General features: G+C 40.1%; 3 protein-coding genes and 1 pseudogene across 5 annotated transcripts in view; 1 reads left to right on the forward strand and 3 right to left on the reverse strand.

Moving 5' to 3' along the window:
- BTBD7 (BTB domain containing 7) overlaps positions 1-24,861 on the reverse strand; it is an 80,343-nt gene extending 55,482 nt beyond the window's left edge. For 2 of the 3 annotated variants that reach the window (XM_032345107.1, XM_032345109.1), the window contains exon 1: positions 24,307-24,450. The gene's annotated coding sequence lies outside the window, so the exon portion shown is untranslated. Of the gene's footprint in view, positions 1-24,306; positions 24,451-24,817 lie in introns of those variants that run through there. The other variant, XM_032345108.1, reaches the window with a different exon arrangement.
- On the forward strand, positions 17,760-27,328 carry LOC116590233 (basic proline-rich protein-like). Its single transcript, XM_032341826.1, has 3 exons — positions 17,760-17,862; positions 24,449-25,838; positions 26,684-27,328. Exons 1-2 carry the CDS (start codon positions 17,760-17,762, stop codon positions 25,414-25,416), a joined length of 1,071 nt encoding a protein of 356 aa, XP_032197717.1. The 3' UTR covers positions 25,417-25,838; positions 26,684-27,328.
- On the reverse strand, positions 21,406-21,503 carry LOC116592182 (annotated as a pseudogene).
- LOC116590234 (nucleoplasmin-3-like) lies at positions 26,592-26,945 on the reverse strand. The gene has a single exon (XM_032341827.1). It carries the CDS (start codon positions 26,943-26,945, stop codon positions 26,592-26,594), a length of 354 nt encoding a protein of 117 aa, XP_032197718.1.
- Positions 27,329-27,964: the final 636 nt, after the last annotated feature.

Here is a 27,964-nt window from a genome sequence, read left to right on the forward strand (position 1 = left end):
CTCAATCAAATGATCTAACTGGCTTAAAACAAGCTTCAGTGATTGCAGCAGACCCAACTGAAGGGGAAAAATGATACTGAAGGTAACAGAATTAACAATCCCACGAGATTATTTTTAGAAAAAAATCAACCTCTCTGCCTTCCAAAAAACCCTGACCAGCATTTCCAAAGTGTTTTCCCAAAGTTTGGAAAATTCAGGATTAAACAAAAACCGACAGGTCTCTTTACTTCAGAATGTTTTAGCATCTTTAAAGTGCTAAGGTGCATTGCGAACCTCCAGGAGGAAGTATTCAGCAATGTTCTAAGGGAGCGCCTTTGTCCCACAGAGCATTAAAGGAATGTGCTTGTATGACACACTTCGGAAAATCTTGACCTTTGCCATAAAAACACTTTTTACTGCTTTACACAGTAGAGAGAACAATGGGCATCAAGTGACCTAGTGTACCACTTGTACAGGATAAGTCACATTTAACTTCTATGAATCTCTGAAACTGAGATGTGTGGGTTTCGGCATCTATAAAATAAAAAAACTGATACAGGGTACCTGTATCATTTATTTAATGTCTCACTGAATGCTGTTCGAATTCACTGAAGTTGTATGACTTATTGGTTTGGAATGTGGATGGAGAAGGGGGTTATTTCTATATTAAATATTAGTGTATAGAGGGGAAAAAAGGCAATTAGATTTTGGGTTTTAAACATGTTTTCTCCTTAGTCTGATTATTAGCTATGATTATAGAAGGATAGGAGGATAGGAAGGTGTGGCACATGTGAATATGAAAAACAATTTATAAGGGAAGAGAAATGCAAAACTATGGTAATCCTTCACTTTTGTCAAATCTAAGGTGACCATATAATGTACGATCACACCAGAATGCTTGAGTGAAAAGGGGTACAAACTAGATGAGATGCCACAACATATATAGCCCGGGTCTAGTGGGGCCAAGTGGAATGAATGGCTACCCCATACCCAAATCTCACACTTCCAGAGCTAGAAATAAGACAAAGTTTAATAAAGGAAAAAAAAAAAAAGCCTCTGAAAACTCAAGTTAGAATAGTTTAAGACTTATGTCCACCTCATTCCCCAAGCACGTTTTACCCAACATAACAAGCCACATTTACTGAGGTTTTACTATGTTCTAGACTCTGTTCTTACAACATTACATGTATTAACCCATGTAATTCTTTCAGTAACTTTTTTACTAATGAGTCTTAAAGGTTAATACCTTGTCCAAGGTCTCAGAGATATTAAGTGAAAGAGCCAGGATTACTTTGTAAATCTTCCAATTCTATCCTTGGATAGAAAAGAAACCACAAAACCCAAAAAGCAACTGTGAACAGTTAAGTCAGAAGCAGAATCAGCAGTGACCCTTACTATCTGAAGATCTCTTCAAAAAGGTGAGACCAGACTGGGAGTTCAGAAAGCCACCAACCAGCTTTATTATATGTGTCCTCGGGGACCATCTATTACAGAGGCAGATGACCTCCACCTGGAATCACAAACCCCACTCGTTCCAATGGCAAAGAACAACAGTGTTTATAGCAGCAGCTTAAGGCAAAACTATGTTCCAGTAAACATATTTATTAAGGCAGAGAAGCCAGAGTGATGGGAGCTAGAAAGGACCTTCGACTTTCCTTTGGTCGACCTTGTTTTTGAAACAGAATTATAACCTCATGGAATGGGAGAAAATATTTACATATTATACACTGATAGAAGATTATTATCCAGAAGACGTAGAGAATTCCTACAACTCAACAACCCAAAAAACCAAACAGATTAAAAGATGGGAAAAGGTCTTACATAGACATTTCTCCAAAGAAGATATATGGATCGCCAAATAAGCACATGAAAACACATCGTCAGGGAAATGCAAATCAGAACCACAATGAGGGACCACCTCACTCCTATTAGGATGGCAATGATCAATAGAACAGAAAAGTATTGGCAAGGATGGAGAAACTGGAACTTCTGTGTACTCTTGGTAGGAATATAAAGTGGAATGTTATGAAAATGCCACTGTGGAAAACAGTATGGAGGTTCCTCAAAAATTAAAATCAGATTTACTGTATGTTCCAGCAGTTTCACTTCTGGCTATATACCCAAAAGAACTGAAAGCAGGGTTTCAAGACATGTACTCTGATGTTCACAGTAGCATTATTCCCAGCAGCTAAAAATGTGGAAGCAACCCAAAAGTTCATCAACAAATGGATGAATAAGCAAAATGTGGTATATATAGATCATGGAATATTATTTGGCAGATAAATAAGCAAAGTGTGGTATGTACATACAATGGAATACTATTCAGCCTTAAATTTAAAAAGAAGGAAATTCTGATATACGCTTCAACACAGAAGAACCTTGAAGACATTATGCTAAGTGAAATAAGTCAGCTATAGAAAGACAGATATTGGGGACGCCTGGGTGGCTCAGTTGGTTAAGTGGCTGCCTTCGGCTCAGGTCATGATCCCAGCGTCCTGGGATCGAGTCCCACATCGGCCTCCTTGCTCAGCAGGGAGCCTGCTTCTCCCTCTGCCTCTGCCTGCCTCTCTGTCTGCCTGTGCTCACTCGCTTGCTCTCCCTCTATGCCTGACAAATAAATAAATAAAATCTTTAAAAAAAAAAAAAAAAAAAGAAAGACAGATATTGGATGATGGATGCCCTTTACATGAGGCACTCAGAGTAGTCAAAATTACAGAGAAAAAGTAGAACGATACTTGTCAGGGGCTGGGAGGAGGGAGAGTATGGGCAGTCAGTGTTTACTGGGTACAGAGATTCAGGTGGGGAAAAGGAAAGAATTCCAGAGGCGGATGGTGGTGATGGTTCTACAATAGGAATGTATGTGATACCACTGAACACAGTTAAGAAATGGTCAGGATGGTAAATTTTATACATACATGCATTACACATTATATGTATTCTATTACAATAAAAAAAGACTTATAAACATTGCCATCAAAAAATTGTCATAAAAAACATATACTTTTGAAGCTTTATGGCTAAGGTTCAAAACTGACTTACCTAAGGAAATTTCTTTTCCAGGTAAAGTAAAATAGATTAGCTATTATTGTAATTCTCTTCAAGTATCAGAGAACTCATTGGAAAAAAATTTAGACTGGCAAAATCTTTTCATTTCAGGAATGTCTCATTGTATCAGTCACTAATAAAATATATACAAATATTTCAATGTCAAATGAAATAAACAGTATTTCATAAAAGCATAATATTTGCCAGAAATAATTTAGTACACTTAATTAATTTTTATATTTAGAAAAATATTATTTGCACTTAACTTACACATTTCTGATTTTAAAATTGTATAATGAAAAATTTCAAAAATATACAAAAGGTAATAGTATATTGACCCCTCAAGCCTGTATCACTCAGATCCCAGAATTATCAAAATTGTTTTGGCTTATATTTAAATGCTTAAATTTGATGTGTAAGGGTTATGGCTAGAATTTAAATCTCTGAATTTATCTCTGAAGAGATAAATGTACAATATGATTATAGAATATAAATGTACAAAGAATGTACAACAGAATATAAAATATTCTATGTACAATACTGTACAATAGAATATAAATGTACAATATGATTATAGGATTTATCTCTGAAGAGATAAATGTACAATATGATTATAATTATCCTAACTACTGACCACTATCAGCCAGCCAGTCTTAAGCAGTGTACATGAGTTGATTCTTTAAATTTCTCAACCATGTGAGGTAAGGTCTATTATTATTCCCATTTTGCACAAGACAAGACTGAAACGTTAGGACGGCTTAGTCAGCTACTCAATGTCACAGAGCTGGTTTAAGTTGCAGAACCAGGCTTGGCATTCAGGCTCTTGTATCTATGAATGATGTTTTCTTTGCAATTTTTTTCCCCCTAAATGTTTGAAGGAAAAATTTCCAGAGCAGACAAATATAGTTCCATTCCAGAACTGGGAAGTGAGTACACACCTGACAGTGTTACTTTTGGCGCTAAAAAGGCTCTCTCTCATAAGGCAAAAAATGACTTAACTGAAAGGGTAGCTTATGAAATCAGAGCAAAAGTGCCTTTCTGAATATTTATAGCTAGACCACGTGTTCCTTGATGGCAGGACAACACTTGTTTACGCCTGATCAACCATCCATCCACCCATCCAATTCTGAGCACCTGCTATGTGAAGGCACTTTGATAGGTCCTGGGAATACAGCAGTGATTACACACTGAATAGGAGGACTTCTCATGAAATTAAAAGAAAGGCTACTGTTTTGGCTTCCTAGTTTACAGCCAGACCTTCAAGAATTAATGGGAGTGCATCAAGCAGAAAAGGAAAGGTCGTTCAAAGTAGGAAAAAAAAGGGGTAAATAAATGGGAGTAACCCCAGTCCCAGTCAGCGTCCCATTCACAGTTCTCACAGCCCTGCACCTCTACGATCTGCTACTACTGCAGCATACAATGACATCTCCACTGAACTGTGTCCTTCCCAAGGGTATGCACTCGGCTGCCTTACCTTTCTTACCATCCACCACAGCACCACAGAACACAAAGCAGACACGACAGTCGAGTGAATAAATGTTAACTATTATCATGACCATTGAAAAATAACGTGTCTAAAGCCCAAGAAGTACATATGTTTAAGTGTCTGGGTAGGAGTTCGACCAAAATGCCTCAAATTCCACACTGAAGTGTTGAGCCTTTATTCAGAACACAGTGGGGGAACTACTGGAACAAAGCATAAAAGAGGAGGAGGGAAGCACATTTACATTTGTTTTAAAAGATTACTACACGGTCTGAAGGCAGAAGACACTCCATGCAAGTTAGACTTCTTAGAGCATTCTTGCTATAGTCCTGGAAGTGTTAACAAGGATCTGACTTTCCTAATCCCTAAAATGAGGACACTAGCACTGACTTCACATTAAGAACTGAAGAAGATAACATGGACTGACAGTGGACAGCAGAAGCAGCCCGTCACAAGGGTTTTCATGAGGGGCCTCATCTTGCACCAGGTCTGACCTGGCCTGCATGAGACACGCCTTAGAGATGCTGAGGTGTTCTGAAATACTCAGTCTCTAGACATTTAAAGCTGAGGTCAATTCCTGGAAAGAGGCGGGTAAAGGAGCCACGTGGCTGTAGTGTAGATGTGAATAAGCATCTTACTCTGCATCCTTCACCTCAGAACTCCCATTCAACATGTTCCATCCAGACCTAAAAACCTCAGAGTAAGAGCCTCCTGAATGTTAAAATGGGAATACAGGACTGAAAACGTTTGGAAGCCTGACTCTCAGCTCTGGGCTTTTGCTTCTCCCCCTGTCTGGACCTCTGGTAGTAGTAACTGAGACATCGTTGTTGGGCAGCCTGGGCCAGAACAGTGACATCCATAGCAACCACAGTGGGAGCTGCACGGCACCAGCCATCCCTTACACCCAATGCCTTGCTGCCTTCTCCTAGCAGCTATATCCCCCAAACTGAGTTAGCTCTTAAAGGAGTGAGAAGAATTTCCTCCAACGGCTAGGAAAAAGGGCTTCTAAGCCAAGGGTGGAAGTGATTATGAGGCCCTCCACAACAGATCACAGAACTGCCCAATCAACAGTCTTATAAGATAATGGTGCCATTAGAACTTCTGAGTTCCTGACAGGAAGACCAGTTTTGAGCCAAGCGCACAATATTTGAGTGAATGAGTAAAATCTCTGCTCTAATCAGGGACAGCTTTACTGTTAGCTTAGTGGTATATAAAAAAGTAGTTCTGAATGATTCAGAGAAGGCAAGGAAAATCTGAATCTAGATTTGAGTTCATAAAGGATTTGCTGAAAGAAATAGAGCTGAAACCAACAATATATTTGAAGCAACTGAATGTAAATTGAAAAAACACGGAATTTCTCATAATCTCCATTCAAAGCCCAAAACTCACATTTTCTAAAAACCAACTTAGGAAAATATTATACAAAAAGAATAAAAAATAGGGGCGCCTGGGTGGCTCAGTGGGTTAAGCCACTGCCCTCGGCTCAGGTCATGATCTCAAGGTCCTGGGATCGAGTCCCGCATCGGGCTCTCTGCTCGGCAGGGGGCCTGCTTCCCTTCCTCTCTCTCTGCCTGCCTCTCTGCCTGCTTGTGATCTCTCTCTGTCAAATAAATAAATAAAATCTTAAAAAAATAAAAATAAAAATAAAAAATAAAAAACACAAGGATGTATTTCTTGTTCATGAGTTTCTATGGGCTCCAGTGGTAGAATTGGAGATAAGAAATGCTGAGTGAGCCTGACAGTAAGCCTGCACATGGGAGCAGAATACAAACCAAACGAGAAACGTGAGGCAGTCTTCTTAAGGACATCAAATTCCAAACTACCGGATCATCAAGGGAATAGTCATGTGAATGGTCCCACGAATTATTCAAGTTCTTATAAATGGGAAGATGGTAACAGTTTAGAAGTTATCGATAATTATGTACTAAACCTTTATTTTTCCTCACATGGCTCAAACTAAGGCCAAATAAATATGGAAGAAAACCTAATTACTTTAAATTTTCAGTGAAAAGGGATAGGAAACTATCTATAATGGGGCATTAGCCTTAATAAGGGCCACTCCATTCTGAAACTTTCAGAATCTCTTTTGCATGACAAATCGAGTATTCCTCCTAAATTTCTTCTGAAGTCTACAGTTAGAAAGAATCTCGTATACAGAGGTGCTAGTAAAAGACGTAGGTTTGATGATGAACATGTTTTGAGAAATGTCAGCTAGGAAGGACTCTAGAGAGAGACACCAACAAGGCCTCTTAGGTAAAACAAGAAGTAGAAAATCAGACAAAACTCTTAGCCTTATAACGATGAGTAGCGGCCTTTCTTAGAACTATGGTAAACATTTTTCCTATCTCCTTCCTCAACCCCACCGCTCATCCTGTGCTACTCACTTGCTGTAATAGAAACACAGGAAGAGGATACATAAGACTGAAACAGATACTCTAGGTCCTGTTTATGCAATGTAAGCATGCATGCTACAACATTATTTTGCATTTGTTTAGGGTATCTATAATAAAAAAGTAATAAAACCACTATGAAATCCTTATCATAAAACATACCACAAAATTGGTGAGGGGCTGATGGAAAGGAAGAAAGGAATGATGATGATGTGTCTATCTGGCATGACTGGGTGGTTAGCAATGCTTTGAACCGAGAAGAAACACAAGACATGCAATTTGTGTGTTAACTGGGAATAAAAACGATAATGGGTTTGAGGTTCCAGAGAGACATACCAAAAAAGAAGTAATACAAACAGAGCATATGTAAAGGAAGAAGTCTAAAAACAAGAGTTTCCTAATACTAATATTTCGGCTCTTGAGGTAACACTCGAATATGTATTAAAATATAGCATTCTCTTGATAAAATTCATTTACTTCTTTTTTCTAAAAATTTATTTCAGAAAGAGACTGTGGGGGAGAGGGGGACAGCGAGAGAGAGAATCTTAAGGCAGACTCCCCGCTGAACACAAAGCACAACGTGGGACTCGAATCTCACAACCCTGAGATCATGACCTGAGCCGAAATCAAGAGTCAGCTGCTTAACTGACTGAGCCACCCAGGTGCCCCATAATTCATTCACTTCTGACTTAGGATATGATTTATCAATGTCATCCACGTTTGCAAAGATGGTCTAAGAAGTGACAGTTCTTTTTGTTTCATTTTGCTTTGTTCAAAGTAAGCTCTATACCCAACATGGGGCTTCAACTCATAACCCCAGGAGCAAGAACTATACGCTCTACCAACTGAGTCAGCCAGGTGCCCTGTTTATTTTTTGAGGCCTAAAGCCGTTTCTGGCACAACTGCATTTCTGCATAGTCCCTGGTGAAACAAGGGTGGTATTGAAGCTCTCCTCCAATCCTTAACATGTCTGAGTTCATGTGTTCACCTAACGGTATCTGAGTTACTCTCATATATGATATCAGTAAGATATACTGGATATTAAAGCACTTTATTAACTATGATTTTCAGACATCACTTCTTGAAACAGATTCTCTTTATTAGTTGTTTCATTTCTGCCTTCTCTGAAGAAAGACAATAACCTTTGGGTTCACCATGCCAAGAAAATTGTACCTTAGAGGAAGAGGATAGGTCTGTCATGTGGTAATCATTTTTGGAATGAATGTCTTCTCAGCAGTAATATTTTGCCAGCATCTTTCACCCCACAATATGGAAACAATATGGAAAAAAATAAAATATGATATTTTCTAGAATCATTAACAGAATATACAAATAAATTTCCCTAACATTTTTTCCATCTTAAGTTTTCCCTTTTCTTTCTAATGAGATTATCTTAAACCAATTCATTTCTTTATATGGGTAGTAGGTACTGGTTGAGATATACAAGTCTTCATCTGACTCCTGGGTCACTTCCTTAACAAGCATTTCCCACCCCTACCTCAGGGCTTGCTACTTCCTGTGCGTGGAACACTTTTCCCACAAAGTCCTCACATGGCTAACTCTCTTATTTTATTCAGATCTTTGCTCAAGTGCCATGTCCTCAAAGAGGCTTTCCTTAATCACCCTCTAAAAAATAACATGCCATCTTATCCCATCATTCTCTATCCCTTCTTCAGTTTATTTTTCTCTACAGCACTTTCTAGAATTTGAAATTATATACCTGTTTCTTATTAATAGTCACACACTACACTGTATGCTCCAGGAGAGCCAGAAATTCACGTATTCAACATTAAATCCTCAGCACATAGAACAGCGCCTGACAAATATGAGGCACTGAGTGAAAATCTCCTGAATGAAATGAGTTTTTTTTTTAAATTAACATGTATTATTTGCTTCAGGGGTACAGGTCTGTGAATCATCATTCTTACACAATTCACAGCACTCACCATAGCACATATCCTCCCCAATGTCCATAACCCAGCCATCCTGTGAAATCAGTTTTTAAAAAATAAACATTACAGGGCGCCTGGGTGGCTGAGTTGGTTAAGCATCTACCTTCCACTCAGGTCATGATCCCAGTCTTAGGATCGATGGAGCCCTACAGTCTTCCAGCTCCCTGCTCAGTGGGGAGTCTGCTTCTCCCTCTGCCCCTCACCCTGCTTTCATGCTCTCTCTCTTGCTCTCTCCCCACCAAAAATAAAATCTTTAAAAAATAAATAAATAAAAATAAATGTTACACAAGGAAAGACTTGTTTTTTTTTTTTTAACCTTTCCAATCCAAAAATTGTTTCTCAGGATCCACTGGATATAGTCTAAGCCTCACAGAAGAGTGTGACTTAAAAAGTGCACTATATTTGGGAGGAAAAAAAATTTCCTAAAAAAAAAAAAAAAAAAAGACCCCTGAATCACAGTATACATACAGCCTTAAATATGACACTGTTGAGATGTTTCAAAATACACAATAAAGTAATTATTTAAAAAACCCATACTAGGGATGCCTGGGTGGCTCAGTCAGGTAAGCTACTGCCTTCAGCTTAGGCCATGATCCCAGGGTTCTGGGATCAAGTCCTGCATCAGGCTCCTTGCTAGGCAGGGAGCCTGCTTCTCTCTCTGCTTCTGCCTGCCACTCTGCCTGCTTGTGCTATCTCTCTCTCTGACAAATAAATAAATAAATAAACAAACAAAATCTTAAAAAAAAAAAACCCACACTAATTCCTCAAAAAATTAAACATAGAATTACCATATGATTTAGCAATTTCACTTCTGGCTACTAAAAATTAAAAACAGGGACTCTAACAGCTACTTGTACTCCCATCTTCATAGCGGCATTATTGACAATAGTCAAAAGGTGGACATAAATTAAGTGTCCATCAGACAGATAAATGGATGAACAAAATGGTATTTAACAAATAATTCAGGCTTTAAAAGAAAAGAAAAGAAATTCTGATACAACAATGTGAATGCACTTAAAGCCATAGAACCGTACTTAAAGCTGGTTAAAATGGTTAAATGTTATGAAATATATTTATGTACATTTTAATGTTATATATATATATTTAGCCACAATTAAAAAAAATTTTTTTTACTTATTCATTGGGGAGAGAGAGCACAAACAGAGGGGAGAGGGAGAGGGAGAAGAGGGCTCCCTGCTGATCAGAGAGCCCAATGCGCAGCTTGATCCCACGACCCCGAGATCATGACCTGAGCAGAAGGCAGATGCCTAATGGACTGAGTTAACTAGGTGCCGCCCCCCCCCCCTTTTAAAGATTTTATTTACTTATTTGACAGATAGACTACAAGTAGGCAGGGAGGCAGGCAGAGAGAGAGGAGGAAGCAGGCTCCCTGCTGAGCAAAGAGCGCAATGTGGGGCTGGATCCCAGACCCTGGGATCATGACCTGAGCTGAAGGCAGAGGCTTTAACCCACTGAGCCACCCAGGTGCCCCACCAGGTGCCCCTTTTAATCACAATTTTAAAAAGGTAAGTGAGGAAAATCTCTATTAAAACAGACAGGAAAACAATGTCTTTCTTTCCTTTACATTCTTTTAATGACTATAGTGGGAGTATCTTACAAGAGGACCATACAGTTTACAAAGTGTTTTTCACACAGTAATTCATTTTATTCTCACATCAAGTCTTCATCGTTGAAGGACAGGCTTCATTGTCTGATCCGATTGAGGCAAGGAAGGCAGAAAGGTGAAGTGACTTATCCAAAGTAAAACATATTGTAAAATGGCAAAGCCAAACAAAACTAGATCCTAGGCATTCCCATCTTTAATCTACTGTTCTGTCTCAATAAGAAAGCATCTCAAATCTTCAGTCCTATACTAACCTTTCCTAAGAGAACAATCATGTCTTCTTTAAACTTCCCTATGTCTACAGGACACTATACTTGTTACTCAAATTTGAAACTGAAGTTTCTACTTCATCACTCAATTAAGATTAAAGAACAGATCTTTTTTTTTTTAAATTTTATTTATTTATTTGACAGAGAGAAATCACAAGTAGTCGGAGAGGCAGGCAGAGAGAGAGAGAGAGGGAAGCAGGCTCCCTGCTGAGCAGAGAGCCCGATGCGGGACTCGATCCCAGGACCCTGAGATCATGACCTGAGCCGAAGGCAGTGGCCTAACCCACTGAGCCACCCAGGCGCCCCTAAAGAACAGATCTTAAACTAATCTCCAGTGTTCTGCACTGCTGGTGAACAATAAAAAGTTTCTGGATTGTGGATTATGCTCTATAAATATCAACCACCTCTACTGAATATCCTCCTGTTTTCACTCCTTGCTATTAGCTTGTTTTTTCCTTCTTTGCAGAAGATACTTCTACAATTACAAAAATAGAAAAGAATAGTAAAACAATCTCTGTCCATCACTAAGTTTCAATAATTACTAATCTGTGGCAGTCCTGTATCACTATATCCCAATTCATTCTCTACCCAATCCCTCCAAATTATTTGAAGCAAATGTCAGATAGCGTATGTTATTTCACCTGTAAATATTTCTTTATACAACTCTAAGAGAAAAGGACAACTATATTACCTTTATTACATCTGAAGTAATGAACAGTAATCCCTTAACACCAACTTCCCACATTCCCCCAACTGTTTACTTTTTTTTGGTTTGTTTGACTCAGGATCCAAATAAGGTCTATACACTGTGACTGCATGACCATGTCTCTTAAAGAGGTTCCTTCCCGACCCATTCTTTTTTTCCTCTTGCAATTGTCTTTGTTGTTGTTGAAAAAGTCAGATTATCTGGTAGTTTCCCACAATGTGGATTTTGCCAAATGCATCAACATGATGTAGTTTAATATGCTCCTCTGGCTCCTGTATTTACTGTATTCATAGAATTAGTGACTTGATGAGATTCTGGATCATTTTCATACTTTTAAAAGTTTATTTTGCCAATACTGCTTCACAGATGGTAATTCCAACAATAGGTACAAAATGTCTACTTCTAAGTTTGCAATATTAACAATTATCAATGACCACCAACTAAGGTCATTAATTAGGAGTTGCAACATGGTGATATTGTATCTTCCCTTCTTTATTCACTAGCTGGAAATTTTCTGAATGAGTAACTCATCAACTATTCACTTTTCTGATATGTAATTTGTGTAGAAAAGGCAGAATAAATGAATGATTCTTTACTTTTATTTCCTCATTTTCAAAACAATGAACTTTGCAGCATTTTCTAATAATGACCAGCAAGTTTAAAAGAATGTTACAGATTTATGGATTCAAATGTGTTTAATGGATTTCAATCCTTTGCAGTTATCCTTACCGGGGCTCAAACTGTCACGTATTTAGACAGTGGAAACTTACTCAAATTGGCTCCTGAGACCTTATGACACAATCTTACTGTCTCTGATAGCTTCTTTGCTTTCTGGGGTTACATCTTGTATTTTTCTTGCCTTAGACATGGAATCAACCACCTCTTTATTTATTTAATTTTTTTTAAAAGATTGTATTTATTTGTGAGAGAGAGAGAGAGGGAGCGCACGCGCGAGCGAGCACAGGCAGGCCGAGTGGCCTGCAGAGGCAGAGGGAGAAGCAGGCTCCCCGCCGAGCAAGGAGCCCAATGTGGGACTCGATCCCAGGATGCTGGGATCATGACCTGAGCCCAAGGCAGCTGCTAACCAACTGTGCCACCTAGGTGTCCTATATTTATTTATTTATTTTTTAGATTTTATTTATTTATTTGAGATAGAGAAAGGACAGAGCAGGGGGGAGGAGCAGCAGAGGGAGAAGCAGTCTCCCTGCTGACAGGGAGCCCAACGTGGGGCTGGATCCCAGGACCCTGGAATCATGATCCTAACAGAAGACAGATGCTTAACCAACTGAGCCACCCAGGTGACCCTCATCCATCTCTTTAAAGAAGTTCTAAATTCTTCCAGTGGGAAATGGTATTTAGAAACCACAATCTGGGTGCTATGAGAATTAAGTGCCTTTTTAGTACACAGAGAGATAATTTTATACACATCCATCTACACAAGCATGTACATATATACAAACAAATACATGACTTTATGCTGATGCTTCCAATGCATTTCAAATTCCTATGGTTTTTACTTAATCTCATTGATCCTTCATGTTTCTCCTTTCTTACATGCCAAAACTCTATTCTCAATGTTGCCTACATGACAGTTCATTTACTTTATCTCACATTATACATGCAACAGCCGAGAATGGAAATGTCAGTACTATCTACCATCAACAATAGGATAAAGAAAATCATTTTATGCTTATTTTTTGCAACTCTTTCTACCCTTAGGATATTACCCAACTCAAAATATCCTACAAATTATCATGTATGTCAGTCACATGGAGTAATTTATTCTGTGTATCACTAGCTGGAAAAACACTTGGTAAGTTTTGTTACCTTTGATTTTCAGGCATTACATTTTTAACTGTTACATAATTCTGTAAAATACTTAGATGGATTTAAAGTCAAAACCACAGAACAACATATATTCAAGGAAGACCAGATGCTCTCCCTGTCTAAGTTCACCCCTCCTTGCCCCTTAGTTAACTTTATTAATACTTCTTTGCCCTCCCTAAATGTAAGAGTTCTTGGTCAGACTTGAAAACAGGTCCTTGGCAACCTTCAAATTATGCTTGATGACCCTGATTTCACCATAATCCTGGGACCAAATGGGCATATATAAAAAGTCACCTTTACAATACTTCTATATAATACCCCAAATTCCCTCTTTTAAAGATTTTTTTTTTTTAAAGATTTTATTTATTTGACAGATAGAGATCAGAAGTACGCAGAGAGAGAGAGAGGAGGAAGCAGGCTCTCCGCGGAGCGGACAGCCCGATGCGGGGCTCGATCGAAGGCAGAGGCTTTAACCCACTGAGCCACCCAGGCGCCCCCCCAAATTCCCTCTTTTTTGGCTATGATCCGAATGGCTCCCTAAAAGAAGCAATAATGAAATTAGCTAGTAACTTCCTTCTCCTATCTCTCTACTCCAGCATCTAATTTTAAGTAATATATGTTTAATTATAGTTAAACCTATGAGACAATCACGGAGTTTTTTCTACTTTTTATATATTCTTCCCATATTTTGGATAATTAAACTTTATCTACAGAATTAAACTATTGAGTGTTACACACTATCCTGTCTTTCAATCTTAGTTTCATCATTAAAAAATCGGGGCGCCTGGGTGGCTCAGTGGGTTAAAGCCTCTGCCTTCGGCTCAGGTCATGATCCCAGCATCCTGGGATCAAGCCCCGCATCCGGCTCTCTGCTCCGCGGGGAGCCTCCTTCCTCCTCTCTCTCTCTGCCTGCCTCTCTGCCTACTTGTGATTTCTCTCTCTGTCAAATAAATAAACTCTTAAAAAAAATTAAAAAAATATATTTAATGTCCATTACCAGTTTAAAAGTGTTATTCAGAATACAGGTCCACAATCCCTTATCAGGTAGAAACCTCCGGAGCTAGATAGGTTCTAAAATTCAGACTTTTTCCCTCTTCTTTTTTTTCTAGAAAGTAATATGGTATGTGGATTATTTACTGTAATTATGTAAATCCCCAGTTACATTTAGCATAGCACCCCATAACCTAACAAATTGACATTTTGCAGTAAAGTGTATTAAATATTTAAACTAAGTTATGTTCGTTTACATGAGGTTTTGTTGCCAAATGAATCCAGGTCATTTCAGTATTTGCCATCAAATGAGTCTCCCTAAAAAATGGTTTTCAGAACTTTTGGAAATTCATATTATAAATAAGAGTGTGGATCTGTAGCTACTAGCTCAAGATCATGTACTAAAAATAGTATTTCCCCTACCCAATCACCACCAAAAAAGTCAAGCCAGAGAACATTTTTATATATGTTAAATGAAGATATCTTTTTTTTTTTGTATGGCTAACACATATGCTATATTAAATTTCAGATGTACAACATACTGAGTTGACAATTCTGTACATTACCCAATGTGTGATAAGTGTAGTTACCATGAAAATATCTTTTTAAATGGCATTTTTTAAAAAAAAGACTTTGTATTTATTATTTGACAGACAGAGATCACAAGTAGGCACAGCGGCAGGCAGAGACAGAGAAAGAGGGAAGCAGACTCCCTCCTGAGCAGAGAGCCTGATGGGGCACTAGATCCCAGGACCCTGGGATCATGACCTGAGCCGAAAGCAGAGGCTTAACCCACTGAGCCACCCAGGGGCCCCTAAAATGGCATTTTTCTATAAAATTCCATGGCATTACTGCAAATAGAGATTACTTGTTAGAATTTTGCTTAGGAGAATCTTATTAAGTCCATGTGGGCTTTTTCTAATATAACCTATTGTAATTCAAAACAGCTGTCAGTCCCCTGCTGATACTTTTATTTCCTATTAAAAATGCATTCTTAAAAGAATATAAAAGTACATCACATTCCACTAATCTATGCAACATTCTTTTAAGTGTAACCATTAGAATTTTTAAACCAGAAGTTGAGGGAAAGAATGCAAAGAAACGAGGAGATGAGCCTGGTTCTTAGAACTTTGGCTCTACTACAGTCATAGCTTAACTTTGGCATGGGAGGTACTTGTGTTTTTGATAATAAAATGAAACTATATATTCTTAGTGTTCCCTTAATATTTCTAGTTATGAAATACTTCTGAAATAAAATGCCTACTTTACAAATGTATATCACACATGGTCTGAAATTTGTTATCTCTTAGCTGTTTAAATGATTTAAAAAAGATAATCTCTGAGGAATCATGAACAACCTAGGAATAGTCACAACTGAAATCTCATAAATCGTAGGTTAAGAAAATCTAAACCAGTAAAATAATCATTAAGAGATATTCAATTATTAAAAATAATTTTTAAGTGTAGCTACGGTAGTCTCCCCTTATCCATGAGTTCACCTTCCATAGTGTGTACTGTCAGAAGGTAAACAGTAGCTTAATGCTGTGTCACAATGCCTATGGTCACTCACCCCACTTCATCTCATCAAATGGGCATTTATCATCTCACATCACCACAAGAAGGACTGTCAGTACAGTACAGTAAGGTATTTTGAGAGGGGCGCCTGGATGGCTCAGTTGGTTAGGTCTGCCTTTGCCTCAGGTCATGATCCCAGAGTCCCGGGGTGGAGTCCTGTATCAGGCTCCCTGTATCACTGGGGAGCCTGCTTCTTCCTCTCACAGTGACCTCTGTTCTCACTCACTCTGCACAAGCACACTCTCTCAAATAAATACATAAATAAATAAATCTTTTAAAAAAGCTATTTTGAGAGGGAGGGACCACATTCACATAAATGTTATTGCATTATACTGTTACAATTGTTGTTGATCATGCCCTGCCCTTTTGGCTAATCAAGTATATTATTGTTGTTCATCTCTTAGTGTGCCTAATTTGTAAATTAAACTTCATTCCAGGTACAAATATAAGGAAAAAACTTAGTATATATAGTGTTCAGTACTATCTGCACTTTCAGGCATCCACCTAGGGTCTGGGAACATATCCCCTGTGGACAAGGTGTGGTGGGGGGAGGCTACTGTAACTACAAATTACTATGGTGAAGGTGAAGTTGATTTATTTGACTCAAGCCAACAAATGGTGAAGTATACTGAGACAGGAATTATAACTCTCCTTTCCCATCCTTCCTCTTCTGTCAGACTTTATCGTTGAAGCATGTGACAGAACTATGACTTTGTAATTAAGGTTATAATGAGAATTCTCTGTCACAAGCTATTACTAATATTTGCTACAATTCATCTAGTTCTGCCACAAAGCTTTTTTTTTTTTTGCTTACCAGAAAATTCTCATGTATAGTCTCAAGCAAGCAAGAAATATTTTGGGAAAGTCTGAAGACAAGAATAATTAGGTCTTGTGAGGCACATTATGGAATTTTTCCCTAAGAACAATTCACAAATAAACCCCAGATAAAACAGACCTGAATATACTTTCATAATATAGGGGGGAAAATACACATATTATACTTCAAGTTAGTTCTGGCACTCAAGTCTCCTAAATGAAGGAAGGAAGGAAGGAAGGAAACTGCACAGTAACAACACCATTCATTACTGCTCCTTCCAAGACTCCAACATTAGTCTTTTCATAAAATTTTAGGGATTGTGGCCAGAGAAGACTGTCAAACTTTTTATCCAAGTGAACATTTTTAGAAAATAATTAAGGACAAGTAACACTTTGTGTATCTAGTCCAAGTGATTTATCCATTTGCCTTTAGTTTAAAGACAGTAACATACCTCATATTTAGTTAATATTAAAGATTGTTTACAAAACCCCTTTTCATGTTATTTCATCCTAACAACTCATTGCTGAGTTATGAATGGAGCAGAGACTGTGCTTCATCCTGTAGGCTTTGGCTCAAAGTGCACGGAGTTATGTGGAGGAGTCAGCGTACAAGCAAGTGATTACAGTGGAGTGCAACAGGGCTGGACGAGTAAGCCAGAATAGTAAGGGAGTGAGGGTATGACTATTGGTAAAGGTCATATTTGAACTGGATCTTGAAGAATAAACATGACCGCATCAATAAGGAGATTTTTGATGGCAAATGGCTTCAACATTTACCTGTCAGGTGACGAAATCCCACGGAAGAGAAAGCCACAGGCCCCAGTACGGTATGTCTAAAACGATGTTATCATGGACCTACGTTCACTCTCTCTGATCTACCATCTTCCAGGCATGCTTCATCATCCCTTGTGGTCACAAGACAGTTGCCAGTGGCAACTGGGGTCATCTATTTTCTTGCTCACATAAAACAAGGGAAAAAGTCCTCTCCCCCAGAAATAGAATGTCTCCTTCCCTTCAATCTGACTGGGACAAATAACAGTTTACAGGGAAATGCCTTGAGCTGACTGGCTTGGAGTAATCAAAATCTACCCCTGAAGTGGGCGATGAATCATCTTCTCAGAGTCTCCTGGATAACAGAGAGAAAGAACTCCAAGCGCTGGGATAAACACATGAAGAACAGAAGCATAGGAAACAAGAAACAGCTTGGTATGGCTGGAGTCATGGGAAATCTAAGGTTGGAGATAGCCTACAAACTCTCCTGAGTGTGGACTTCATCCCATAAGCGATGGGAAATTAATACAGGTTTTTAAAGTAGGGAGATGACATGCCCAAATTGGTGTTTTTTTTTGTTTTGTTTTGTTTTTTTTAAGAAACATAAATGTGGTAGCAATATAGAGAATAGAGAAGGAAAGGGAGAGTGAAGAACAAACGGCAGCGACACGACTGGTAGGGAGTTCAATAATCAGTTCACACTGGGAACAAAGTGGTAACAGGAAGGGAAAGAATTGAAGAGCAAACACAAGATGGCAAAGCTGCTTTGTAAAACATTGCATATATACAGGTAACACACACACACGAACATGCACAGAGGAGGAAAATTAAGCCCCAGACAGATTAAGTGGCTTGCTTAAAATCGCAAACCCATAAACACGAGTCAGAATCTCAAAGGAGGTTTGATTCCCAGTCCAATGTTCTGTCTAAAAAGCCCAACAACACGCAAAAGCCTTTTTGAATCCTGTGATGTAAAGGATGCTCTATGTATTGGATTAAAGGGATTCCTATTTATTCCAACCTTAATATAATTCAGTATCAATTTATATAACAGTATATTATACATTTTGAAGTTTCTATGTTATTTGAGATAGGATGTTGTGAAAACTCTATTTGCAATGTCATATTTACAGCCTGTCAAAATTTAAATTTAAAAAAAAAGATTCTAAAAACCACTGCAGTTTGCATTAAAAGAATTTTTAACTTGTTTTCCAAATAAATTAGGTACTGAATATTTGAAATGCATTATAAATCTAGAGTCAACAGGGACCTGAAAAGTTTCTTCTAAGTTATGCCTCCCTTTGAAATTTTGGATTCTGATAACCAACTTCCACTATCATCAACTTGAAAGACGTTGCCTCACTTTTAAAGACACTTGTTTTAGAGGATCTAAACTGGGTGGCTCAGTTGTTAAGCATCTGCCTTCAGCTCAGGTCATGATCCTAGGATCTTGGGATCAAGCCCTGCACTGGGCTCCCAGCTCATCAGGGAGTGTACTTCTCTCTCTCCCTCTGCTCCTCTCCCCTGCTTGCACACACTTTTTCTCTCTCTCTCTGGCAAAGAAATAAAAGCTTAAAAAAAAGAAAAAAGAAAAAGAAAAAGTCACTTGCCTGTTTGTTTTTACAGCAGTAAAGTCTGATTTTGTTTTGTTACCATTGTACCAAGACTGGGTTAACAGCAAAGAAGGTTTAAAATAAAATAAAAACAGAGAGCCTGGGTGGCTCAGTCAGCTGAGCATCTGCCTTTTTGGCTCGGGTCGTGATCCCAGGGTCCTGGGTCTGGGTCTCCGCTTGGTGGAGAGCCTGCTTCTCCCTCTCCCTTTGCCTGCTGCTCCCCCTGCTTGTTCTCTCTCTCTGTCAAATAAATAAATAAAATCTTAAAAAAAAAAAACAAAAAAATGCTTTTCCATTAAAAAATTACAAGCAATATAGTTTTTAGCTTAAATCTTAAGTCTTCTGCTTCTGAATTAATGAATAACTGTAGGGAGCACCTGTGTGCCTGGCACTATGCTAGATGTTGGGAATACAGCTGTGAACAAAATTATACTACAGTTATTCAGGCATGTATTTGTATAATTATTTGATTAATGTCAGTCTTCTCTACTGAATTAACCATAGTACTATTTTTCTTCAGGCAAAACATGACTGCAAATGTACACAGATGATGCCTAAAACATCAACTGGGCATTAACATGTTACTTTGCCAATGACAGCAGAATTTTCCCTGTCACTAGGCTACACTCTCAGCACCCACAACTGAGTTTTTTTTTTTTTTTCTTTCATTGAAACATACCTGCTAAAACACTAAGCAAACCAGGAATATAAGGTAACAATTTCAATATAATAAAGGAAAATCCACAGCAATCATCATACTGAACAGTCAGAGTATTTCCTCTAAGATCAGGATAAGACAAGGGTGTATAGTTTCACCATTTGTATTCAATATAGTACTGGAAGTCCTAGGCAGAACAATTAGGCAAGAAAATTATCTGAATGCCTTTGAAGGCCTCAAATTGGAAGGAAGAAGTGAATTTTGTATGTATGATTACACACACACATCAGAATAAATGCTTTCAGTAAAGCTGCAAGATAAAAAGTTAACACACAAAAATGAGCTGTGTACATTAACAATGAACAATCCAAAAAGGAAATTAAGAGATCAATCCTATTTGTGATAGTATTAAAAAAATAAAATACTTAGGAATAAACTTAACCAAGGAGTTGAAAGATTTTTACACTGAAAACCACAAAAGGTTGGGGGAAGACATTAAAGATATAAAAATACAAATAAATTGTAAGATATCTGGTGTTTATGAACTGTAAGACCTAATATGTCAAAACTGCTTCAGTCTACAGATTCAATGAAATCCCTATTAAAAAAATCCTAATGTCATTTTTTTTTCCCAAAAATTGAAAAAATCCACCCTGGAATTCATTTGGAATCTCAAAGGACCACAGACAGCCCAAACAGTCTTGAATTAGAACAACGCTGGAGGTCTCACACTTCCAGATTTCAAAAATTACTATAAAGCTACAGTAATCAAAACAATGTGATACTGGCATAAAGACAGACTCAGAGACCAATAGAATGGAGAGTTCAGAAATAAACCCTTGCATGGTATAATCAAGTCATTTTCAGTAAGGATGCCAAAGCCATTCAACGGAAAAACACAGTCTTTTCAACAAATGGTGCTGGGGAAATACTGGATATTTGCATGCAAAGACCTAAACACGAGAGTTTTTTGGGGGGGGAAGCTTCCTATCTTTGGAATTGGCAATGATTTCTTGGATTTAACACCAAAACATAAGTAACAATCAAAAAACTATATAAATTGGACTCGATTAAAATTAAAAATTTATGTGCATTGAAGGCCACTCAATAGAGTGAAAAGGTAATACATAGAATGGCAGATAATATTTGCAAATCCTGTATCTGATAAGGGATTGATATCCAGAATATATAAAGAATTCTACAACTTAACAACAAAAAAGCAAACAACTAAATTAAAAAATGGTAAAAGAGCTTTTTTTTTTTTTTTTTTGGTAAAAGATCTTAATAGAGGGGGTACCTGGGTGACTTAGTCAGTTAAGCATCTGACTCCACATCAGTTCATGAACCCAGGGTCCTGGGATTGAGCCCTGCATTGCCCCACACTGGGCTCCCTGCTTGGTGGGGAGATTACTTCTCCCTCTCCCTCACTGTTCCCCCTGCCTGTGCTCTCTTGCTCTCCCTGTCAAATAAATAAATAAATAAAATCTTAAAAAAAATTAATAGATATATCTTTTTAAAAAAAGTAGAAAAGTTAAAAAGACTACTACAATATGGCATGAGACATTAAGTAATTAATGGTTAATGAATATTTGAAGAATCTGGAAAATATGCTGCCCTCAGTCACCAATAATCAGATCCTTGAAGTATTTGTTCAATCATTTCATGTGTTTGTGCAAGTCCTGGGCACAATGAGCTGAGCAAGACACACAACAGTCCAAACACTTCACTAATCTGCATGTCTTCCTTGCACAGGAGCCAACTCTGTATCACTTCAATTTCAATATATGTGCTGCTGAAACAAGCACAACAGATATCTATCCAAAGAATATATACAAAAGGCTGATAGGTACAATAAGAGATCATTAAACATTAGGGAAATACAAATCAAAACTACAGTGGGGGCACCTGGCTGGCTCAGTCTGTGGAACATGTGACTTGTCATGAGTTGTGAATCTGAGCCCCATGCTGGGTGTAGCAAATACTTAAAAAAATTAAGTAAAAAAAAAAAAAAAAACTACAACGATAAACTACTTCACATCCATGTGGATGGCTATTATCAAAAAAACAGAAAACAACAAGTGTTGGTGAGAATGTGGAAAAACTGGAGCCCTTGTGCATTGCTGGTGGGAATGTAAAATTTGCGGGGTATATACCCCAAAGAAATGAAAGCGCAGGCTCAAACAAACATTTGTAAACTCATAATCATAGGAACATTATTCATAACAGCCAAAAGGTGGAAGAAAATCAAGTATCCACTGACAGATAAATGAACAAAAATGGATGTACATACATACATACAATGAAATAGTATTCAGTGTTAAGAACGAAGGAAATTCTGACAAATGCTACAATATGAACGAACCTTGAAAACATCATGCCAGTCACAAAAGGATAAATACTGTATGATTCCACTTATATGAGGTACCTAGAGTAGTCAAATTCATACAGACAAAAAGTACATTATGGTTGCCAGGGGGTTCGGGGTAATGGAAATGGGGGGTTAGCATTTAACAGGTGTAGAGTTTCGGTGGGGGGAAATGAAGATGGTGATGGCTGTACAGCAATGTGGATGTATGTACTTAATGCCACAGAACTGTACACTTAAAACCGGTTACAATGTCAAATTTTATGTTTATGTATATTTTACCACTATAAAAACAACAACACCTGCCATGCATCCTTCCCAGCGACTCTATCCCTAACCTACGTTCTCATCTCTTCATATTTGGATAACTGCAACAGCCACGTCATCGCTGGTTTGTTCCATTCTTTGCTCATTCAAACTCAACCTGTAGATCACGGACAGGTTCATCCTGCTGCTTTATCATACTAATACCTGGCTTCCAACACTAAAAAGGCTCCCCATATCTTGCCCAAGAAGATGAAAATCCCAATCTCCTCAATCTAGTACTCAAACCCTTCTAGACAGGTATCCTTTCAACTGTGTGATTTGTTTTCATTTTAGTCTCCCAAATCCAGTTGCCAGCTCATCCTAGTTTCCCTCCTTTCCCCTCCCCCAAAGCCAATCTCCACATCATATTCTCGCTTTTCCCTCACACAGTACCTGTTCCAGTATCTGTAAATCTAAACCTTCATAGGCTAGCTCAAGTCCCAAGTGTTCCAGGAAGTTCTTTAGACTCCTAAGGCCTCACTCATCTCCCTCTAACCAGAACACCTATAGCATTCTTTGTATTCACAGAATGTACTAGATTGTCTCCTAGACTCCTAAAGGTACATCGTATCTTTCCTGAGGGCAAGGTCTACATATTACACTTCTTTGTTTTCTTCTCTCAAAACTAATACAATGCAAAACGCAAACCGGATTTTCCATAATCACCAGGGTAACTGAACACAAGGTACAACTTTGATATGTGAGGTTTCACTGACTAGAACAGGATCAGAATCATTTGACATTATTGCATTTCTGAAGGTTAATCTGTGACACACAACAAAGAAAACTGCTGTAATTCAACAAAAAAATACATGGAAACTAGGCGGTATAACCTAGCAAACCCAGGTGTTTTAAATCTTGGAAATCTGAGTCTGATACAAACTTGTTTAAATGCTGGTATTGGGACATGGAACAGAATAGTTAGGCTTTGTGGGACAGAATATTGACTTATGTATGGGTTTTACCGAATGCATGTAAGAATGCACCCAATATAACTGGGTGCAAATACAGTTACAGGCCCATGAAAACTCTAAATGAAATGTCAGTTTTATTAAGTTCAGGATAGAAAAAAAAAATCTCATCAGTTACTTGTAACTGAGGGTCACTGTCAGAATCAGCGTGAGGCGCTTTCCATTTCTGCTTTCAACTTTACCTCACAAAGACCTAGGGATGGGCACCTGCACTGATGACGAATTCAATCAATGAAGAGAAAGAGGCTCAGAAGAGTAGTGAAAAGGGCTCTAAATGGGGGCGGAGGGAGGCCCCGATCCTAGTTTTGGCCCAATCCCCAGCCAGTTGTAGGACCCACAGCAAGTCACTCATCTCCCTGGGCCTACTTTCTCAGCTCTAAAACAAGTCATACCAGATCTCTATAGGCTTTTCTGACTCCAAAATTCCAGGACAAGCTTAATCACAGCTTCTATTAACATGTAGGATTCTTGCTATTTCAAATCTTTCTTCCACATTTCCGGAAGAAAGTAATGTATTTCAACAATCTAAAAGAAGTGGATGCTATTCAGAGACAAAAGATTCTGGTAGTTGAAAAAAAAAATAATTAATTCTGTAAAAATGCCTATTTCCTCATGACAGTAAGATGTTTTGGCAGAAGGAACAGTTCTCTGGTAAAGATAACCAAGACTGCTTTTGTAAATTAGGCCTAATCCAGAGTATTATCTGTGCTGGTATGCGAAGGGGTGCTATTGTAGTTCAAAGCGGAAACAACACTCCCCAGAGCTTCTCCCAAAAGGCGGTGAGAAAGTTCTCATCCTCGGGGTAAGGCTAGTAAACAGCTGTGCAAACGAGAAGGCACCGAAAATGCACGCTTTTAGCCATTCAAGTACTCCAAGCACAGACTCTTTTATCAAACACCCCAGGTATTGTCTTCCTCGCAACCTGTCAAAACGCAATCCCAGTTCGATCCCGGAACCGTAACTTACCCGGACGATCTAACTTCTCTCCCCACCGCGAGCAGCCGTCCGCAGGCCTGTTCCCTCCCCTATTCCTGCCGGCCGCTCTCACGCCCACCCCGGGGCGGTCGCAGCCCCGCAGCCGGGTAAACACGCGCCCGAGTCTCGGGAGCGGTTTCCCGGCGTCCTGGGAGCGGCGGGTTCCGCCCCTTGGAGCCCGGAGCCGGCGGGGCTGCTGTCGCGGCCACCTCGGGCCGCTCTCCCCGCCCCGAGCGCCACACCTCGCGCCTCTGCCCCCGGGACAACGGCGCACAGCCTAGTCTGCCCCTGGGAGCGCACGGGCACCGGGCGGTCAGCCGCCGCCTCAGCCCCAGACGGACGATTGCCCTCTCCCCGCCGGCGGCCCGGCGCCCCCCGCGGCGTCCCAGCCCCAACCCGGTACCCCCACCTCCCAGGCACAGCCCCTTCCTTGCCGGGACGCCTCGCGCCGCGCCGGGCACAGCCTCGGCTCTCAGCCTCCGAGACACCGAGGGACACTCACCTCGGAGGCTCCTCCCGCCGCTGCTGCTGCCGCCGCTGGGACCGCGGCCGTCGCCCCCGCCGCCGCCACCCGCACCGCCGTCCGCACCGGCGCCAACACCCCCGGCCATCCTCTTCCTGCCGCCGCCGCCGCCCTCTCCGCTCCTGTCAGTGGCTCAGGCTCCCGGGCTGCTCCAGGTTCCCCTCGCCGCCATTTTGACTCCTAGAGGGAGCAGGAGGGGCTCGGCTCGGCGCGGCCCTGGGGCGCCTGCGCGGCGCTGCGGAGCCGGCCCGAGCCCCCGCCCGCCCCCGCCGTCGCCGCGCCTACGGTCACGTGGGTTCGCGGCGCGCGCGCGCGCGCGCGCGCGCACGCGCCAGTCCGGGCCCGGGATACGAGCTCGCAGGGCCCGGGAGCGGTTGAAGCCGAGTGCGCGCGCATTATTTCTTTTCCACGCTGGGGAGCGCTTCGCGGCACGCTCGGAGTTTGAAACTCGTTGCAGCATTCTACTTCCTTCGGGGCGCTGTGACAAATCATTAAATGTATCGCAACGGAATTATAATAACGTTCGTGGACGATCAGTTCTACCAATTCTTCCTGCCGCTTGGCGGCCGGCATCCTGATCGATCGCACATATCTTGCGTTCTTGTCAAACACAGGACAGCGCTTCCGCGGAAAACTCCTGACAGTCTTGGCGTTTCGGCGGCTTCTAGGCGGTTTATCTTCACCTCTGCCTGGTGCTTTTACAGACAGCACCTTGCTGCATACTATAGCAGGTTTAAAACAAAAATCTCAAAGAAACGGAAAAGTTTTCCTCAACAAAATGTCTCCGTAAATGACGAGAATTGTTGAAACCGCACGATCTCTGCTTGGATGAGTCAAATCGCCCTTCCCTGGCTGCTCCTTGTCTGGGAGTTTGCAATAATTCCAGCGATGCCACGACAAAAACACCTTATATTTATGAAGCACCTTATAGTACTTAAAACACCGTTAAACATATGGCTTCGTTTGAACACCAAGCCACCCTTTGAAGTCGTCGAGACAGGTATAATGGTTACAGCTAAGAAAAAGGCTTGGAAATACTCAGTCGTTTGCCCCGGGGCACACACGCAGCATTAATAAGTAGGCGCGAGCAAGCCCAGACTAGAATTCCAGACATTGTGACCCTGGTCTTCAGGCATATCTCCACTCAGCTCTCAGGTAGGGCTTAGAAATACCTGATGTATTTGTCCTTTGGGAATTCACTTCAAATGCTCTTGAAAGTATTTGCATTTTCAGTCTCTACCCACCCTTTGAGAAACAAGTTTTCCAAGTCACATCGGGTCTTCCTGTAGTTCTCTAAACCACCTCTAAGTTTATAAGAATAAGAGCAATTTTTAATTATGTGATCTTTTTAATCATCTGTTGGTCCTTTATTATTTTACCCAAGCATTTCATATGTGGTTGGAGAATTGAAGGTTTTTTTCACATCCTTCTGAACCAAGAATGTAAAAAGTGTTAAAAATGTGTGATCTGAGCTTCTGATACTGACTTCCAACCTTATAGCAAATGGGGAAAGAGGGTCAGAATAGAAATTCAGACTTCCTCCCACTCCTGGAGAAAAGTGAAATCCCAGGATGTTATAGGATTAGAAGAACACTAAGGTCCTATGGAGAATGGGACTCCCTTTGCTCCCAAGGGGACCCCTCCCCCTCTAGCCCTCCTCTTCAATGGAGAAGAGCCATTTAAAATTATTGAAACTTGCACAGGAATCTGGTCTATAGCTTATGTGGCAGGCAGCTAGGTGGCCAAAGAAGAATTAGGGCCTGTCCTTCTGTTTCTTAGCAGGCAAAATGGGGCACAAGTCAGCTTCCATCTCCTCACTTCCCTCTTCTTTTGCTCTCTTCTCAGAAACATCATTGCTTATAGCAATAATTTGGTGCTGATGGGTGATCTGTACAGGACCGGAATTGGACTTCAAGAAGAAGGATACAGGTGGTTGGAGCTGAAAGTCAACCAAATTGAACTTGAGTTGCCAGGACATCTTGAGGTGGGTCCCAGGGACGGCAGTCTCCTGGCGGTCATGGTTCCAGGCCACAAGTCCTACCACATCACGCTTATCTTTAGGCCCCTCCGTGCGGCAAAGCAAGACCAAAGCCAGCACATGCCCCATATTATTTCTTCTTCAATCTTAAAGGTGAAAGAGCAGGTATGGCTAGAGAGCTCATCACCAAAGAAAAAATGGAGCAGGAACCTGCAGAACCCTGACGTGCCTTGCCTGACTCTGGAATGATAAGGCCAGGGCTGTGTTGCAAGGTATTTTCCATTAGTTTATCTTTGTCTTAATCAACTAAGTATTGCATTAACTGAAAGAGTTGTTACTTGCAAACTGAGAAATTCCATGGTCCATACCCTTTCTTGATAATTCATTTTAAAAGATAATTAATTTAAAAAGATCAGTCCCCATCATTACACTTTCTCACTTATTCCTGACCCTCCTTACTTGACTTTGGTTCTGCTTCCTAGACACAATTTAAAAAACAAAATTAAAACCAACAACAATAGAAATCTAAAATTCTATTGAAGGCTTTTTGTTTTTGTTCTTAAGGGGGGTGGACAGAGGGAGAGGGAAAGAGAATCTCAAGCAAGCTCCACAGCCAGCACGGTGCAGAGGCAGGGCTTGATCTCAGCACCCTGAGATCACAATCTGAGCCAAAACCAAGAGTCAGGCAGTTAACCAACTGAGCCACCCAGGCGCCCCTATCAAAGGCTTTTTGAAATACCAAGTTCTGCTGGTTCTACCCTGTCCTTTTGTCCATCTGCACATTCAGAGAACTCCAGTAGACTAGTTGGGTATAATTCGCCTTCACAAAACCCAAGCCCAAGTGTTCCATGATTTTTTTCCTCCCTTTAACTCATCTAGCTTGTGGTTTCTTATTATACCACTTAGCTACACTTTCAAGATTCTGAAGTAGCTCAGTTTACACATCCATCAGAGTTTAGATGTGTCTAGTTTTAGTCCAACACATTTTTTTAAAGCTTCCAATACCATGTGCCAAGCACAGTGCCCATGCTCAGGCTAAAAATATTAAATGATTCTTTGCCCTTGAGAAGCTTAGAGTCTAAATAGAAAGAAAGACTGGTGGGAAAATGGCTAGCGCTAAGATAATACTCCGTAGTGGTGAACAGAAT

The sequence above is a fragment of the Mustela erminea genome, chromosome 5 (genome assembly GCF_009829155.1).
Source record: "Mustela erminea isolate mMusErm1 chromosome 5, mMusErm1.Pri, whole genome shotgun sequence".
In the NCBI taxonomy this organism is placed as follows: Eukaryota; Metazoa; Chordata; class Mammalia; order Carnivora; family Mustelidae; genus Mustela; species Mustela erminea.